The sequence below is a fragment of the Chlorocebus sabaeus genome, chromosome 5 (genome assembly GCF_047675955.1).
Source record: "Chlorocebus sabaeus isolate Y175 chromosome 5, mChlSab1.0.hap1, whole genome shotgun sequence".
NCBI lineage: Eukaryota > Metazoa > Chordata > Mammalia > Primates > Cercopithecidae > Chlorocebus > Chlorocebus sabaeus.
The window spans coordinates 11061388-11080609 of NC_132908.1; the positions used below are offsets into that span (position 1 = coordinate 11061388).

Below are 19222 nucleotides of genomic sequence, written 5' to 3' on the forward strand. Positions count from 1 at the left end.
GACTGCAGGGCAGAAGGACGCAGGCCAGGAGCCAGGAGAGGCCCCGAGCACCCACCCACGCCAGTCCTGTGATTGGGAACACAGAGACTGCTCAGCAGACCTCAGCAGTTATAGCAATTATGAAGGAAGCCTTTGTAAACTGTAAAGTACTGGGGAAACCCAAGGCCTGGTCCTCCCCACCCACCCTGCACACAGCGGGTCCTCTGCACACCAGGAATTGGACAGACGGGACAGAATTTGGAGGGAGGTCCTGCCCCACCCACTCCTTACCTGGTTGGTGAAGGGCAGGCCCAGCCTCTGGAGAGCAGGCACTGCATGGCTGGCATTGGCCACCAGCTGCAGTGGGCCATACGGTGGCCAAGCCACCAGGGCTGCCAGGTCCACGCTGACTCCACTGTCCCCGCCATGGAAGGCTACTATGGCCTGGGTCTCGGTCTCTAGAGGCAGAGAATGGCATGGGCTACTGAAGACAGGTTCACCTCCCTTCCCAGTCCAGGAACACACCAGACTGCAGGAGAGGCCATGCCCTGTGGCCCTCAAACACAACACCAGCAGTAAAGGGCAAGGCTGCCACAGCGTGGGGGCTGGGTGGGGTCAACCATTTTGAGCCTCCTTGACATCACCTATCATAATGTGTCCCTGAGGATCTAGGCCTGGGCTCCTTCTCTCATTGAAGTTGAAGTTGCTGAAATGACACCTCCTCTAAGAAGCCTCCCCTGACTGCCCATCTGAAGTCCCTCCCAATCCTTTGCTGCCAGTCATCTTCCATCCCATCTCCTTGGAGTGTGGTTCCCAGCACAACCTGAACTGACCTCACTCACTTACTTATTGGGTCCCTGCTCCCCATACTCTCACCCCACCAGAAGGTCAGTCCCTGGGGGCGGGGTTTCTCTTAGGACAGCTCCTGACACCCAGCGGGGGTGCAGCGAGTGCTTTCTGAATGACTGCGGGATGAAACGCTTCTCTGCAGCGATTCTTGAGGATTATCCGAGTAGCCTGCAGAGGACTCAGCCTGAGGTCTGCTCTCCACAAATGGCCACTGCAGCCACTGACTTCCACCTGCAGCCACCCGGCCCTGGCTGGAGGGTCCCGTCCCTCCCATCACCCCCTGCAGAATGGGAGATTCTGGCTCACAGGGAGGAATTTCTTCTTTAACTTAAATTCCCTTTGCTACACGGAGAAATCCATCAGGTCTGGGAGTCCCAGAGCAAACAGATGGCGCCTACTCTACGTCAGACGCCAGGTTCCCGTGGGGTGCAGCTCACCGCTTGGGCTCAGGCCCAAGTGACACTCAGCCAGGCTCCAGCACCTCCCATCTGGCAGCAGGGTGGATGAGCTCCACAGCTCTGAGCCTCACCTTCCTTATCTATGAGGTGGGCACAGCCTCATCGATAAGGACACGAAGTTTCACTCTGTGGCTCAGGCTGGAGTGCAGTGGCGTGATCTCAGCTCACTGCAACCTCCGCCTCCCAGGTTCAAGTGATTCTTGTGCCTCAGCCTCCTGAGTAGCTGGGACTACAAGCATGCACCACCACACCTGTCTAATTTTTTCTTTTCTTTTTTTTTTTTTTTTGTAGAGACAGGGTTTCACCTTGTTGGCCAGGCTAGTCTTGAAATCCTTACCTCAAATGATCCACCAACCTTGGCCTCCCAAAGTGCTAGGATTATAGGTGTGAGCCATCACACCTGGCCCCCCAAATAAAAAAGTTTGAGGCCAACATAAGATGCCCCAGGGGACTGGGGAGTCCCAGGGGTCCTGAATGGTTAAGAGTCACGTCTCCATAATCTATATGGGGGTCAGAGGGTGTCTCTGGGTTCAATCTTCCCTCTGTCATTATCAGCTGTGTGACCTGGGCCAGGTGACTCAACCTCTCTGAGCCTCCATTCCTCATCTGCAGAATGGGAATGACATTCCTAACCCTACCTCATAGGCTCGTTCATGCACCCATTTAATACCTACTATGTACCCTGCAACAAAGCAGACAAAAGTCATCCCTGCCCTCGCAGAGCACACATTCTGGAGATTCTAGCATAGAAAGAATGAGAAACAAAGGCATTTGTATGCTACACATATGTCAAATGACAGAGCTGGGGAGAGGGATGGGAGGAGATGGGGAGGTAGAAAAGAGAGGCCTCCCTGAGATGCCACTGGAAAAATACCTAAGGGAGGTGAGGAAGCCAGGCAGGTGTGTGGGAGAGAGGCATTCGAGGCAGCAGGATCAGCCTGTGCCAAGGTCCTGGGGCCACAGCAAGCCTGGTGTGTTGAAGAACAGCGAGGAGTGGAATAAGTAGGGCTGGGGGCTGGGAGATGAAGACAGAGAGGGGAAGGGTGTGGATTCTGATGGCTCACAGGCCCCTCTAAGAGCTTTGACTTTCCCCCTGTGTGATTGGGACGGCTGTACTGTATTGAGCTGTCGTGTGTACACAGCTTGCCTGGCATGTATGCAGTAAGTGCTCAGCCAATCCTGGCTCCTCTTGTTGCTTTTATCTTCCCACCATAATGGGTTGAACCGTGTCCCCAAAAAAGAGATATTGAAGTCCCACCCACACCCCTCACCCTCTGTCCTGTGATTATGACTTTATTTTAAAACAAGGTCTTTACAGATGTAATTAAGTAAAAATAAGGTCACATCCTAATCGGACGGGCCCTCAATCTACTGTGGATTGTTTTTGCTTTTATGTTGAGACAGGGTCTCATTCTGTCACCCAGGCTGGAGTGCAGTGTTGCAATCATAGCTCACTGCACCCTCGACCTTCTGGCTCAAGCGATCCCCTGCCTCAGCCTCCCGAGTAGCTGGGACCACACACCGGTGCCACCACACCTAGCTAATATTTCTATGTTTTAAGCCATCCGGTGTGTGGAAAACTAATCCGCCTGTCTCGGGAATTAGGTCATTGATGGGCAAGGCTGTCCTGGTTGTCCTAGAGCCCAGAGCCACACTGGGCTTGATGGAGGTGCCACCTGGGTCCAGGCCTGAGACTGCTGGTCTGGCCCAGGCATGGAGGAAGCCAGCTCCCCTGTCCCGGGGCTGTGCGCTGGGTGCCTCACCGTGTATCTGCAGCTCAGCGCTCAGGCAGGCCTCTCCTGGGAACCCTGCCCACAACAAGGCCTCACTGTTGTGCCAGCTCTGGCTGGAGAGCTCCAGGTGCCCATCACGGTAACAGCAGCTCATGGAGTAGTTGAGGAACGTGGGCCCCATCACGATGCGCCCAGAATGCTCGAAGCCGGAGCTGCCGTTGTGAATGTCCACAGAGACCTGGAACGACACCGAGGAGACGCTGGACCGCCCTGTGCAGAGAGAGCCAGCCCGGGTCAAGCTGGCACTGGCTCCCACAAACCCTGGGGTTATCAGTGCCATTCACGTCACTGTGGTGGGAGGAATTCACACCCACTTGCAGGAGGTTTGATGACCAACGTGGTTACTCCAGCTAATTATACATGCACCCAGGAGACCAGAGAGAAAACCCAGAGAAACCAATCAGGAAGTGGGGCAGGCAGGGGAGAGTAGGCCTGGGGAGGATGGCTGGAGAAAGGCTTAGGGAAGACCAAGATGTCCTGGCTGGTGCGAAACAGGTTGCAAACCACCGCCTACATCTGTTCTTGTAAACAAAGTCATTGGAACACAGCCCTGCCTGTGTGTCAGAGGCATTTGAACCAGAGCAACTCCATGTTGAATAGACGCTACGTAAAATAAGGCTGAGACCTACCGGACTGCATTCCCAGGAGGTTAGGCGTTCTAAGTCACAGGACGACATAGGAGGTCAGCACAAGACACAGGTCATAAAGACCTTGCTGATAAAACAGTTTGCAGTAAAGAAGCCGGCTAAATCCCACCAAACCAAGATGGAGATGAGAGTGACCTCTGGTCGTCCTCACTGCTACACTCCCACCAGCGCCATGACAATTTACAGATATCATAACAACATCAGGAAGTTACCCTATATGGTCTAAAAACGGGAGGCATGAATAATCCACCTCTTATTTAGCATATCATCAAGAAATAACCATAAAAATGGGCAACCAGCAGCCCTGAATTGTTTCTTGCCCAAGATCCAAGAACCCTCCCTTGGGGTCTGGATTGAGATTCTGTTCCGGTAACATGTTCACGTCCTATTCCCGTGACTGCTTTCACAACACAACAGCAGCGGAATGGAGGCGCTGCGGCAGAGACTGCAGGGCCACAGAGCCTAGGACGTTTACCATCTGGCCCTTGATGGAAAAAGTTTCTCAAACTTTGCTGTGAGATGTAATTCCCTCCCATGCCACCCACAATTGTCTCAGTAAAACCTTCAGCGAGGCCAGGCACACTGGTTCACGCCTGTAATCTCAGCACCTTGGGAGGCCAAGGCCGGTGGATAACTTGAGGTTAGGAGTTTCAAACTGTCCTGGCCAACATGGCAAAACCCCATTTCTACTAAAAATACAAAAATTAGCCAGGTGTGGTAGCAGTTGTCTATAATCCCAGTTACTCAGGAGGCTGAGGTGGGAGACTCTCTTGAACCCGGTGGGCGGAGGTTGCAGTGGGTTGAGATCACGTTACTGCACTCCAACCCGGGCGAAAGAGCAAAACTCCATCTCAAAAAACAAAAACCTTCAGTGAAATCTCCACCACCTCTTCCACCACTATCAACGGAGCTACCCAGGCATGAAGGAGCAGGGATGAATGAGGGAGGTGGAGAGGACACCTTGGGCCCGTGTGACCCAAAGAATGACCTGCGGCCCAGCCGTGACTACATCACCTGGACTGAGAAATGCAGGGTCTCAGGCCCCAGCCCAGACCTGCTGAATCAAGCCTGCATTTTAATGCCCTCCCTGGTTATGCCTGTGTACTGGGTGTGCGGGAAGTCCCACTTTAGGCAGAAGGCCGCATCTGCCGTGGGACCCCACAGGAGGTCCAGGTCTGCTGGGCTCTGATCGTGTGCCACCCACCCTCTGGCATGACAGCCCAGGACTCAGGGCTGGACTTATCGTAAGTTTCAGGGGCTCTGTACTGCTGGCCAGCTCTGTAAGACTGTCCCCGTCCACCCTGGGCCACACCCTGGCCTGCCTGCTAGGCCTCTGCTGGTGTCACCGCTGGCCTTGATGGCACCAAGGAGACTCAGTGTGACAGCAAAGAGGCCAGGGCTGAGCTCTCTGTCACTATCTACAGAGCGCTTCCCTGCATCCCAGCCCCAGTGGGCAGAGCTGGGGAAACTGAGGCCTGAGCCCTTATCACCACATAGCTGGCTCCCTGGACTTTCCTCCTAGGACTGGGCGTTCCCAGGGTCCAGTCAACCCTAGACCAGGGGTTGCAAGTTAGTGGCCCTTGAGCTGATAAGTTTTATGTGGTCACTGACTCTAGTATTTTTTGTGTTGTTTTTTGTGAGATGGAGTCTTGCTCTGCCACCCAGGCTGGAGTGCAATGGCGCAATCTTGGCTCACTGCAATCTCCGCCTCTTGGGTTCAAACAATTCTCCTGCCTCAGCCTCCCAAGTAGCTGGGACTACAGGCACACACCACCATGCCCAGCTAATGTTTTTGTCTTTTTAGTAGAGACAGGGTTTCACCATGTTGGCCAGGCTGGTCTCGAACTCCTGACCTCAAGTGATCCACCTGCCTTGGCCTCCCAAAGTGTTGGGATACACGACATCATGTATAATTCTGTTTGTATGAAATTTCCAGAATAGATGAATGCATAGGGATGGAAGGCAGATTCATGGTTGCTGGGGACCAGGGAGGAGGGGATGGGAGGGACTGCTGATGGATATGGGGTTTCCACTGGGGTGATGAAAAGTTCTAGAACTTGCAAGCACTGATGATTGTAGAATAGTGTGAACGAACATAGCGTCCCCAAGTTGTATACTTTAACATTATTACATATATTTTACTACAAGAAATGTGAAAAGATACATATGATGTGGAGGGTCTGAGACGTGGCACACACTCTGTAGTTCCCCACACAGCTCAGTGACACATTTCAGTTCTCCGCCTGGCCCCCAAAGGCTCTCCGTTTGCAACCCCTGCACCCAACTCACGCAGGTTTATCATTGAAACAGCAGGAGCAAGCCAGGTGCAGTGGCCCACGCCTGTCATCCCAGCACTTTGGGAGGTTGAGGCAGGCGGATCACTTGAGGTCAGGAGTTCAAGACGAGCCTGGCCAACATGGTGAAACCTCTCTATTAAAAATACAAAAATTTAGCTGGGCGTGGTGGTGGACGCCTGTAATCCCAGCTACCTGGCAGGCTGAGGCAGGAGACACTTGAACCTGGTAGGCAGAGGTTGCAGTAAGCTGAGGTCATGCCACTACACTCAAGCCTGCGCAACTGAGCAAAACTCCATCTCGGGAAAGGAGAGGGGAGGAGAGGGGAGGAGAGGGGTGGGGTGGGGGAGAGGCTTAAGACCCTGTCTTAAACCTGGGGATACTACCAGACACGAAATAGAAATGCCTGAGCCCATGACGCTTAGGTGGCAGTGGTGGGAGGCAGACAGGACAAGGAGAAAGGCGTTGTGCTTCCTGCCTGCTCGCTCGGCAGAGAGAGCTTGAAGCCACCTGAGCTGAGACGCACACACCAGCCCTGAGCTCCACGGTCCACTTGTCTCATGATGCTAGGACATGCCCACCACCAGTCCAGCTGTCCACTAACCCAGCTGCCCATAACAGAGGTGGGCTTGCAACCCTTGGGGCCTGGTTGATGTCTACCTGTGTTTGCAAATGGGACCACGTGAAGACCCTCAGGTTGAGCTGATGCCCCTGGGAACTGGGAGTCCAGGTGCATGTCACCAGGGATGCAGGGGGTCTTGAAGGAGGGGGACCATGTGAGTATCTCCTGGCAGTGACCTCAGCCCCAGGCCACACCACAGGCAGTCCCTGTGATCAGGCTGTGCCAGCCCTGCTGAGGGGGTCCACTATGGACCACAACCGTCCCGCCCAGGACAGAGACCCCATACCTCGAGAGGCTGCCCAGCGATGTCTCCTCGGCACCATCCTAACAGCTGGGTGGGCGAGGTGTCTCCACTGCAGTTGACCTACAGAGACCAGTGGGTGGGAAGGGGCTGGCTTCTTCCTCGACCCCAGAGTGAACTGTCGTGGGTGCCAAGATCCCACTTGACCCTACCCTATGGGGAAGCCACCAAGGGCAAATAACCCGAAAGAGAGGTTTGCACAGAGACTTGAGGGCGAAGCCACAGCCTCATCATCAGATGAAGGTAAGCAGAGCTCCCCCCATGCAGGGCCTCTGCGCCAGGCACGGTGCTCACTGAACCTCAGAGTAACCATGGAAGGAGGTGGCAGATGAGGAAACTGAGTCACCCGAGTCAGGGAAAGAGGAAGCATCTTGCGTGTGGTCACACAGTCAGCAATGGTGCAGCCTGGCTTCAGGCCAGCAGCCCTGGTCACTCACATTCCCTCTCCCACCATGGACGGTTTAGCCACCCTCAGGGACGCGCACCGAGGTGGTTTGCTGCTTTTCGTTTATGAGAGCAATGAAGAAGACAGCTGCGGGTGTGCGGCTTCTCCAGGGTGGGGGCCCCAGGGAGGAACTGAGGGACCAGGGCCTCCACCGTCTTCATTCTACCAGGCAGGGCCTGGTGCAGGCTGAAGCCTGGCACCCAACCCACTCACCTCCAGCTGGGAGGGCAGCGTGCCCTGCAGCCCCGAGAGGCTGTGGTTCAGCCCCAGCACCAGCCCCTGGCGGCCGTCCTCTGCCTTCCTCTCCAGGGCTGCGTGGAGCTGTTCACCATCCAAGTTTACCGTCAGCCCGGCCGCCAGACTGCGTCCCACACTCTGGGCATAAGCAAAGCTGTTGGGCGTCCTTGGGACCCAGTGTCCCCTGGGAGGGCCCGGGTGCAGCCCCCTTCTCACTCACCTGGAAGTGCCCGTGGCCGTTTATTGAGAAGGGGAGGCCCCAGTGGTGGAGGCTGGGCATGGTGTGGGTGTGGTGGAGGCTGGCATGGAGTTGGCGGCCTGGGGACTCGGGGGTCAGGTCCTCCAGGCCAAGGGCAGCGTCTAGCTGACCCCCCGTGTTCCGCAGTGCCAGGCGTGCTGAGCAGTTGGAAGCCATGTGGGTGAGAGACAGGAGCATCCCTGCCTCGGAGGGGAGTCCTGGAGGAAGAAGCCAGAGGGCAGAAGTGGGCAGAGCCCCAGAGGCCACTCAGACCAGTCCACCACATTTAGTCACGACGGAAACATGACAGGGGCCTGGCCAGCACACCTGCTCTCTAGAGGATCCCCTGAGCCCCATGGCTCCAGGTCCTACTGCCCCCAATACACCAGGTTAAACCATCTGAAACTGTCCACATGTCACAGAAATGGCGATTTCATCTGGTCCAACCTCACAGCACAATTGCCACATGCAGCCGGTGATAAGACCCATGTCCCCTATAAGATTTCTAGCTCCCCAAGGAAAGAGCCCAAATCTCAGAGGGAAACAGGGGTATGATCATGTGTCCTCCCCTCGCTGCTGTACCTGGGGGCCCCCTCCAGGCCGGGAGGGAACATTTGGGAGCTCGAGCAGGGGCTGCTGCGATTATTTCATACTGCGGTCCCAGGGGGCATCCTTTGGGTCCTGGCTAGGCCAGGTATCCACGATGCACAAGCTGTCCCAGGGAATGGGGGTGGGAGGCCTGGAGGGGGCTGGTGGCAGGGGCTGTCACCATTTGATTTGAAGCATGTCAACATGGTAACAACTAGTGCCCTGAGCCTGCATGTTCCAGCTGAATCACAGCCCAGGGAAGGAGATGCAGGAGTGCCGGGGAAGCCAGCAGGGGAAAGAAATGAAGGTGGAATGTGAATCTGGGGGTTGGAGGCTCATTTATCCCCTTCCCTTGGCTCCAGGACTTAGGAGTCTTGCAGGAACAAGCTGTTCTGCCTGGACCACTCGTCCTACCTGCATCACTCAGCGTGCTGATATTGTGTGTCAGGCCAACTGCAAGCTGGCTGTGCCCGGGGCCCCAGGAGCAGGCGCCACCCAGAGCCAGGCTGGCCGCATGGGCCCGGATGCTGGCCTGGGCCCTCAGGTTCCTCATCTGGGCCTGCAGCCGGCCCTTCAGCTGGAGCTCTCCAGGCAAGGCCTGGCTGCTGTTCTGGGCAAGGACACAGGTCACGCTGCGCACGCTGGTGCCGTTCCCTGCCTTCTCATGCTTGTCCCGCAGGAGGAAGCCCAGCACAGCTGAGTCAGCAGTGACCCTGAGGGTGCCTGCAGAGGATGGTGGAGAAGAACAGAGCAGGGGCGGCTCAGGGAAACGAGCCACTTTGGAGAGGAGGGAAAATAATTTGGGGGCAGGAAGTCGCTAGATTCACGATGTCGCACTTATAATTCATGTCAGACATGGTACATTTGTGAAATCCATCAGAGTACACTAGCTCCCTCCCAGTACACTCTGAAAATCAAGTGAGCTAATTCGCAAAATAATTAGGAAAATCTGAATAGCTCTCTATTTATATAGGGCTATACATTTATATAGCTCTATACGTTTTTCAAAAAACGCTCCAGACATCTTCGCTGGTAGAGGCAATCCAGACATTTAGGGAACATCGCCACCAATCTCATACAAACTACCTCAGAAAAGAGAAAAGAATACCCGACTTGGTTTATGAAAGTGGCATAAACCTCATCCCAAACCTGACAAGAGCTTTGCGAAAAAAGGAAACTTACAGCCCAATAGTGCTATGAACACAGACACCAACTTTCTTTCTTTTTTTTTTTTTTTTTGAGACGGAGTGTTGCTCTGTCGCCCAGGCTGGAGTCCAGTGGCGCGATCTCAGCTCGCTGCAACCTCCACCTCCCAGGTTCACACCATTTTCTTGCCTCAGCCTCCCGAGTAGCTGGGACTGCAGGCACCGGCCACTACACCCGGCTAATTTTTTTGCATTTTTAGTAGAGATGGGGTTTCACCGTGGTAGCCAGGATGGTCTCGATCTCCTGACTTCGTGATCCGCCCACCTTGGCCTCCCAAAGTGCTGGGATTACAGGCGTGAGCCACCGTGCCTGGCCGACACCAACTTTCTTAACAAAGTATTAGGAAACCAAATTCAATTACGTATAGAAGGAAAGAAAAATACATATGAAAAAATGCAGGGAATCCCACTAAAGCAACATCAGATTCACACTGAAGACCAATTTAATTCACTCTATTAACAAAATTAAGGTGGAAAACCATATGAATATGTACTAGATTCAGAAAAGGCATTTGATTACATTCAACATCCATTCTTAAGAATAAAAACTGGCCAGGCACGGTGGCTCATGCCTGTAATCCCAGCACTGTGGGAGGCTGAGGCAGGCAGATCACTTGAGGTCAGGTGTTCAAGACCAGCCTGGCCAACAAAGTGAAACCCTATCTCTACTAAGAATATAAAAATTAGCCGGGTGTGGTGGCATATGCCTGTAATCCCAGCTACTCAGGAGGCTAAAGCAGGAGAATCGCTTGAAACAGAGGCGGAGGTTGCAGGTTGCAGTGAGCAGAGATTACACCACTGCACTCCAGCCTGGGAGACAGAGCAAGACTCTGTCTCTAAAAAACAAACAAACAAAACTCTGCAAAACTAATACCAAATCTTAAAATTATGGAAATTTTGAACGTTTTCTTTGTAAGATTGAGAACAGGTAAGGATTTTTGCTCTTAGCATTTTTATTCAAAATTATACCGTATTTCTTTGCCAAGACAATAAGAAAAAAAAAATCTAAATGGCATAAAAAATATCAGGCCAGGCTAGGCACAGTGGCTCACGCCTGTAATCCCAGCACTTTGGGAGGTTGAGGTAGGAAGAATTGTCTAAGCTCAGGCATTCCAGACCAGCCTGGGCAACAAAGGGAGACCCTGCCTCTAAAAAAAAAATTATCTGGGCATGGTGGCATGTACCTGTAGTCCCAGCTACTTGGGAGGCTAAGGCAGGAGGATTGCTTGAGCCCAGGAGTTTGAGACTACTGTGAGCCATGATCATCCCACTGTACTTCAGTCTGGGCAACAGAACAAGACCTCATCTCAAAAAAAAAAAAAAAAAAAAAAAAAAAAAAAAAATCAAAATGGAAGAAAATATTCTATTCCAGAGTATATAAAGAGTATCTACAACTCAGTAAAAGACAAACAATTTAATAAATGGGCAAAAAATTAATGTGACCTGTCTCAAAGGAAGCTACATGAACAAATAACACACATGAATAAGTGCTCAGCCAGGCGCAGTGGCTCACATCTGTAATCCCAGCACTTTGAGAGACCTAGGCGGGTGGGTCACCTGAGATCAGGGGTTCAAGACCAGCCCGACCAACATAGAGAAACCCTGTCTCTACTAATAATACAAAAAAAATTAGCCAGGCATGGTGGCACATGCCTGTAATCCCAGCTACTCAGGAGGCTCAGGCGCGAGAATCTCTTGAACCCAGGAGGCAGAGGTTGAGGTGAGCTGAGATGACACCATTGCACTCCAGCCTGGGCAACAAGAGTGAAACTCCATCTCAAAAAAAAAAAAAAAAAAAAAAAGTGCTCAACATCATTCATCAACAGGGAAATGCAAATTAAAGCCACAAGGAGAAACCACTAGACACTAAAATGATTATTTTCTTGAGACAGGGTCTCACTCTGTTGCCCAGGCTAGAATGCAGTGGTGTAATCATGGCTCACTGCAACCTCAACCTTCCAGGCTCAAGCGATCCTCCCACTCCAGCCCCCGCGTAGCTGGGACTACAGACATGCACCACCACGTCCAGCTAATTTTAAACATTTTGGAGCAACAGAGTCTCCCTCGGTTGCCCAGGCTGGTCTGAAACTCCCAGCCTCAAGCAATCTGCCCTCCTCGGCCTCCCAAAGTGCTGGGATTATAGGTGGAAACCGCTGCTCCCAGCTGAGATGTGCACATTTCACTGTCTGTAAATTTTACATCAGAGGAAGGAAGACAGGGAGGGAGACTAAGAGCAGGGAGAATTGTAAGCAAATTTTGAGCTTTAGTTCACGATACATATGATAATCCATTTAGTAAGTAAGGTGTTCTGATGTCTACAACTCGCTCTGAAAAGCATCAAAAATAACATAGATGGATGTGTTACAGGAAAGGGGTCTGGATCCAGACCCCAAGAGAGGCTTCTTGGATCTCCTGCAAGAAGGAATTCAGGGTGAGCCCATGGTGCAAAGCAAAAGCAAGTTTATTAAAAAAGGATAGGAATAAAGAATGGCTACTCCAGACAGAGCAGCCCTGAGGGCGGCTGGTTGCCCATTATTACTGTTATTTCTTGATTATATGCTAAACTAGGGGTGGATTATTCATGCCTCCCCTAAAAAAAAAAAATTAGCCCAGGGTGATGCTGTGTTCCTGTAATCCTAGCTACTCGGGAGGCTGAGGCAGCAGAATCTCTTGAACCTGGGAGGTGGAGGTTGCAGTGAGCTGAGATCGCTCCACTGCACTCCAGCCTGGGGGACAAGAGCAAAACTCTATCTCAAAAAAGAAAAAAAGTATTACGTCTGCAACCTGGGAAAACACAATTCAGGAATAAAATAATACGTTAAATATATGTACATATAGAGAGAATATGAATATGCAAATGATAAAGGAAATGTAAAATGTTAGTAGCTGGTTAATCTGGACAAAGGGCCTGTGGGATTCTTTGCACTGTTCTTGCAACTTTTCTACAAGTCTGGTGTTATGTCAAAATAAAAGTTATTCCAACAAATATGCCTGGGAAACCCTGCACCCAACTCTTCCTTCTGGAGATATACAATGTCCATTAGCATGTTAAAGGCTCTGACAAGTCCTGCATAAGGAAACCTATACAGTTTTTAGTGAGTATATTTTTGTCAGAATGTATATTTCTCACAAAGGGGAATCATCCATACCCCTTTATCTAAACCTATGGATACGCCAGTGTAAGATGCTGGAGATGGAGCATCATTGGACTTGGGTGGAACTGAATCTACCTTGCAGTTCCATAGAAAGTGCTTGCCCCGCCCCCATGGCATTCCCCAGGCCCTCACCCTCTCGAAGTGTCTCCTTCTGCTTCAGCCTTCCTGTGAGTGTCAGGAGGCGGGGCATCGCTGCCCAGCCAGCCACCGTGTGCTGGGTTTGGCTCTGTAAGGTCAGGACCCAGCCTCCCCTCCATTCCTCAGATGCCTTGAGGAGCAGCTGTGCTGTGTTCTGGTCCAGCAGTGCCTTGGAAAACAGCCAAATCCTAGGCAGTGAAGTGAGGGGGTTAAGATCATAGGCTTTGTAGTCAGGCAAATCTGGGTTCCAATCTCAATGCTGCTACTCACTAACAGGATGACCTGGGAGAAGGACACAACCTCTCTGAGCATCAGTTTCTCCTTCTGCAAAGTCGGGAATAAAGTGGACAAACTGATACTTAGCTTTTTTTTTTTTTTTTTTTTGGGAGACAGGGTGACTCTGTCACCCAGGCTGGAGTACAGTAGCGTGATCTCGGCTCACTGCAACCTCCACCTCCTGGGCTCAAGCGATTCTCCTGTCTCTGCCTACCAAGTAGCTGAGATTACAGGGACCTGCCACAACAGCTAAGTTTTGTATTTTTAGTATCGACGGGGTTTCACCACATTGCCTAGGCTGGTCTTGAACTCCTGACCTCAGGTGATCTGCCCGCCTCAGCCTCCCAAAGTGCTGGGATTACAGGCATGAGCCGTTGCGCCGTACCCTGAACTGATATTGATATTGATACTGACAGGTACTCACCCAGGAGTGATACAGTGTGTTTGCACCTATGGCTGGCTCTTCCCACACACTCTCCTGCAAGGTGACTTTGCCACTCCTGCATTAACATGTGAGATCTATTTCCTCTCCCTCTGAATCAGGGCTGCCCTTGTGACCTGCGTTTTGGTCAACAGAATGTGGCAGAAGTGACACTGCAGAAATTTCAAGGTTGGGCCCTAAGATCTGCAACTTTCACCTTCTCACATGAATGCTCCCTCTTGGAATCCAGCCACCTGGTAAGAAGTCTGACCAGCCTGAGACCGCCATGATGTGAGGAAGCCCAAGCAGCCATTTGAAAAGGGGGGGGGGGGTTGCACATGGAAGAGCACCGAGGTGCCAGACATGTGAAGCCTTCCTAGACTTCCCAGTCCACCCCAGTCCTCAGTCCATGCACACATCTGTCTGGGAACTGACTCAGCTGAAGGCTGATGTTAGCCAAGAGTCCCAGAGAATGACCCTTGCCAAAGTCACACAGAGCAGAACTGCCTAAGCCTTGTGTAAGTTCCTGACCCACAGAATCACGAGCAAACAAAATGGTTGTTCTTTAATCTCCATGCTTTGGGGTAGCTTGTTATGCAGCAACATCTAACCAACACACTCTACCATGCACTGTGCACTTTAGATGCATTGTCTGACTCCTTACAAAAGCCCTGTGAGTTTTGAGAATATTATGATCCCCAATATACAGATGAGGAAACAGGTAGAGAGAGAGAGTAATGGGCTCAAAGCTCAAATAGGCAGTTAGCAGTACCTAAAGCATAGTATTGTTTAGAATTAAATGAACTTTGGAATATAAGATGCCTGCTCCTGGGTCAAAATGAGTGACTGATAAATGTGAGAAAAGGAACAGCCCCAAGAAGCTTGCTGTTAAACTTGCTGGAAAACTGGGGCAGGGGACGCAGTTCCTATCATTACACAGTGAATTTCTGTATGACACCACTGGAGAGATTTCCCTTGAGCTTCACCACCAGGAACAAGATGAGCCATGCATTTCATGGTGCACAGCTGTCAACTGTGTGTGTGTGTGCACTTCCTGAGGGCCACTGCAAATACTACTACTTGTTGGTTTCTCTCTTTGCATTGGCTGCTAGGAAACTCAGAGCCAAATCTTCAGCTGAGCTGTACATAACACAGAGGAACTCATAGCATGAATTTTGTTTACTGACACTACTTTGAGCAGCTTCCCATTTTTCCTATTTTTCTTTTCCCTTCTCCCTAGCTTCCTCATGTATCTCTTTAAAATCTTGAACAAGGGTTGAAAAACTATAGCTTGTGGGCCAAAGTTGGCCCACCACTTCTTTTTATAAATAAAGTTTTATTGGAGCACAATCATGCCCATTATTTATGAACTGTCTATGACACTCTTGTGCTGCCATGGTAGGGTTGAGTAGTTGCAACAGAGACCATACGGCCCATAAAGCTGAAAATAGTTACCATCTGGCCTTTTACTGAGAGTTTGCCAACTCCTGACCTAGAACAAGGTACATTTTAATAATTTGCCTCAAATCCTTTTCAGACTGGGGATAACGATGGACAGTTGGACAGGTAGATGGACAGCTGTGGTGGCAATTCTGAGGACAAGGTTATCTAGGACCATGTCCACAGCCCAGGGGCTCCTTAAATCCATGCCAAACCTGGAACAAACATGGGACTGCAGAGGACCATGTTCTACAAAAGAGACCCTGTTCCTACAAAAAAAAAAAAAAGTACAAAAATTAGCCAGGTGTGGTGGTGAGCCTGTAGTTCTAGCCACTAGAGAGGCTGAGGGGAATGGTGTCTAAAGTGGGGGGCAGTCTTGCACACTTAACCTGTGGGGGTCTGACGCTACCTCCAGGTATATAGGGTCAGAACTGAGTTAATTTGCAGGACACCCAGTTTGTGTCCACCAGAGAACTGCTTGATGGGGAAAAAGACCCCTGCTCCTGGCCACAGAATTATCCTGTACTGAGCATTCAGAGGATAGTAGCCGAAAAGAGTTTGTTTTTTCTGATGACACCTGCAGCAAAGATGGTAGCCAGCTATGGAGCGTGCTCACTGGCCCTCGCTTGGAACTCGCATGCAGGGCTCAGTTCATCCTTAAGACAACCCTAAGAAGCAGGTGGAGAAACTGAGGCACAGAAGGGCGAGTGGTCCCAGAGGCAGCAGGGGCAGAGTCGGACTGGAACCCAAGTGGTCACCCCTGGACCCTAGGCTCCTGAGCACCTCACCATAGTGGACACATCAGTAGGTAAATATATACTCAGACATGAGACCAAACGGAGATGTACATTCCTTGGGATCACTAGTGATTTTTGGTTCATTTCTTTTTACATGATGATTATTAATACTATTTTAGAGTCAGGCTCATTTCACTGTCGCCCAGGCTGGACTGCAATGCTGCAATCATAGCTCGCTGCAGCCTCCAACTCCCAAGCCCAAGCAATCCTCTAACCTCAGCCTCCCGAGTAGCTGGGACTACCGGTGCACGCCACCACATCTGGCTATTTTTTAATAAAATTTTTGTACAGATGGGGTCTATGTTGTCCAGGCTGGTCTTGAATTCCTGAACTCAAGCAATCCTTCCACCTCAGCGTCCTGAGTATCTGGGACTACAGGTGCACCCCACTATACCAGGCTAACCTTTTTTTTTTTTTTTTTTTTGAGACGGAGTCTCGCTCTGTCAACCAGGCTAGAGTGCAGCGGTACGATTTTGGCTCGCTGCAAGCTCCGCTTCCCCGGTTCACGCCATTCTCCTGCCTCAGCTTCCCGAGGAGCTGGGACTACAGGCGCCTGTCACCACGCCCGGCTAATTTTTTGTATTTTTAGTAGAGACAGGGTTTCACCGTGTTAGCCAGGATGGTCTCGATCTCCTGACCTCGTGATCCGCCCACCTTGGCCTCCAAAAGTGCTGGGATTACAGGCGTGAGCCACTGTGCCTGGCCTACCAGGCTAATTTTTTTTTTATTTTTTGGAGAGATGGGGCCTTGCTATGTTGTGCAGAGATGGGGTCTTGCTATGTTGTGCAAGCTGCTCTTGAACTCCCGAACTCAAGCAATCCTCCTGCCTCAGCCTCCCAAAGCCCTGGGGTGTGACTCATGGTGCCCAGCCCTTTATACATTATTGTTTAAGCTGTCTACAATGAACACTCTCATAACAATGCAAAAAAAATGAAGGGTAAAAGTGAAAAACTGAAAACCACCCGCTTTTCATGCCCTCAGTGGCACCGATGGGGCTGACTTGGGTGTGGTCTCGGAGGGAAAGAAGATGGGCCTCTCAGTGAGGATTGCCCAGGTCTCAGCCTTTTGGCCTCTGTGGTCTCCCCGCCTCCTTGCAGACCACCTGGGGACCATTACCTTGCTGGGGTGATCTTTCCAGACAGCTGCAGCCGAACAACCCTGGGGGCACTGAGGACAGCCTGGTGGAGAAGGACACTCACGCCCCAGCCCCGCCTGCTTCTCCGAGTGTCCTGGCTGGCGTCGACCTCCAGCAGAACCAGCTCCCGGCCAGACATATGCACAGATAGAGACCCGTTGAGGCTGCACACTCTGTAGCGTCCGGCAGCTGCCTGCACCTACAGGGAGGCAGGGGAGGGACAGGAAGGGTCTATGGGATCCTGGGTGTGGGGTAGGGCTGCCTCCTCCTCCAGGAAGCCCTCCTGAGCCACTCCAACTTTGAATAGTCACCAATCATGGTAGACAGCACACAATCAGGAGGAGAAACGAGACAGAGGGAGGGATGAGGGAGACAGCCTACCCTGGCTCCAGTTCCTGGCCCAGGGGTACAGGCCCATCTTGTCCTTTCCACATGTGAAATGGGAGTTCTTATTGTACAAATGGGGAAACTGAGGCTCTGAGAGGGTCATATATGCCACCTGAGTCTGCCTAGCTCTAAAACTCGTGCTGGTGGGGGAAGCAGAGGACATCTTTGCGACTCCTCCACGGAAAAGGAGGCCCTGTAGAGTGCCCTGCGGGAACCAGAGAACCCAGAACTTCTGGGGTTCAAAGAGGATGGCATCTGGGTACCAAAGCAGTCAGGCGGGGATGAACACATAGCTAGCCCCAACAAGGGTGTTGAAGGGAGCAGTGGAGGGTGGGAGCAGAGAGGCCCAAGGCTCCTCCAGCTCCACAGGACCTGAGCCTCTCCTTTTCCTGATCTGAGCCTCAGTTTCCCCATCTGCAAAGCAGGTTTAGCCCCATGGTTCTGAATCCAGCTTGTGTATTACAGTCACAATGAATTTTTTTTTTCCCCCCTGAGACGGCGTCTCACTGTGTCATCCAGGTTGGAGTGGCGCCATCTCAGCTCACTGCACCCTCTGTCTCCCAGGTTCAAGTGATTCTCCTGCCTCAGCCTCCCAAGTAGCTGGGATTGCAAGCGCCCGCCACCATGCCCAGCTAATTTTTTTGTTTGTTTGTTTTTGTTTTTGTAGAGATGGGGTTTCACCATGTTGTCCAGGTTGGTCTCCAACTCCTGACCTCAGGTAATCTGTCCTCCTCGGCCTCCCAAAGTGCTGGGATTACAGGCATGAGCCACCGTGCCTCGCCTGGAAAGGTTTTAAAAGAATGCCTGGTGCCTCCACAGATGAACTGCTGAATAAAACATGATACACCCAGACAATGGAATATTATCTAGCGCTAATATAAAATGAGCTATTAAGCTGAAAAAGACATGAAGGAAACTTAAATGTATATTACTAAGTGAAAGAAGCCCATCTGAAAAGGCTGCACACTGTATTCCAACTCTATGACATTCTGGAAAAAGGCAAAACCACAGAGAGTCAGAAGAACAGTGGTTGCCAGGGGGTGGAGTGTAGGAGGAGGGATGAACAGGTAGAGCCCAGAGGATTTTTTAGGGCAAGGAAACTGCTCTGAATGATGCTGTCAAGGCAGATCCATAATGTCTGTCAAAACCCAGAGACTGGCAGGGCACGATGACTCACACCTGTAACTGCAGCACTTTAGAGACCAAGGCAGGAGGACTTCTGAAGGCCAGGAGTTACCAGCCTGAACAACAGAGCAAGACCCCCATCCCTACAAAAAATTAAAACATTAGCTGAGCGTGGTGGCGTGCACCTATAGTCCCAGCTACTCAGAAGGCTGTGGCGAAAGGATGGCTGGAGCCTGGGAGGTAGAGTCTGCAGTGAGCCATGTCATGCCACTGCACTCCAGCCTAGTTGACAGAACAAGACACTGTCTTAAAAATTAAAATTAAAATTAAAATTAAAATTAACGTTTGAGCTGGACACAGGAGCTCACACCAGTAATCCCAGCACTTTCGAAGTCTGGCGCAGGCGGATCACTCGACGTCAGGAGTTCAACACCAGTCTGAAATCCCATCTCTACTAAAAATACAAAAAATTAGCTGGATGTGGTGGCGCATGCCTGTAATCCCAGCTACTTGGGAGGCTGAGGCACAAGAATCACTTGAACCTGGGAGGCGGAGTTTGCAGAACCGAGATCACGCCACTGCACTCTAGCCTGGGTGACAGAGCGAGACTTGGTCTCAAAAAATACTAATGATAATAATATTTGCACCCATTAGATGACCCAGCATCCAAGCTTCCAGGGGAACCCACCCCC

General features: G+C 51.4%; 1 protein-coding gene across 1 annotated transcript in view; it reads right to left on the bottom strand.

Annotated features, from left to right (window-relative positions):
- Positions 1-19222, bottom strand: part of LOC103228356 (uncharacterized) — a 146966-nt gene that overhangs the window by 42561 nt on the left and 85183 nt on the right. Inside the window, 8 exon segments of the mRNA XM_073015699.1 lie at positions 271-437; positions 3050-3257; positions 6929-7006; positions 7602-7763; positions 7846-8081; positions 8866-9174; positions 12944-13137; positions 17000-17217. Coding sequence (XP_072871800.1) covers positions 271-437; positions 3050-3257; positions 6929-7006; positions 7602-7763; positions 7846-8081; positions 8866-9174; positions 12944-13137; positions 17000-17217 — 1572 coding nt within the window.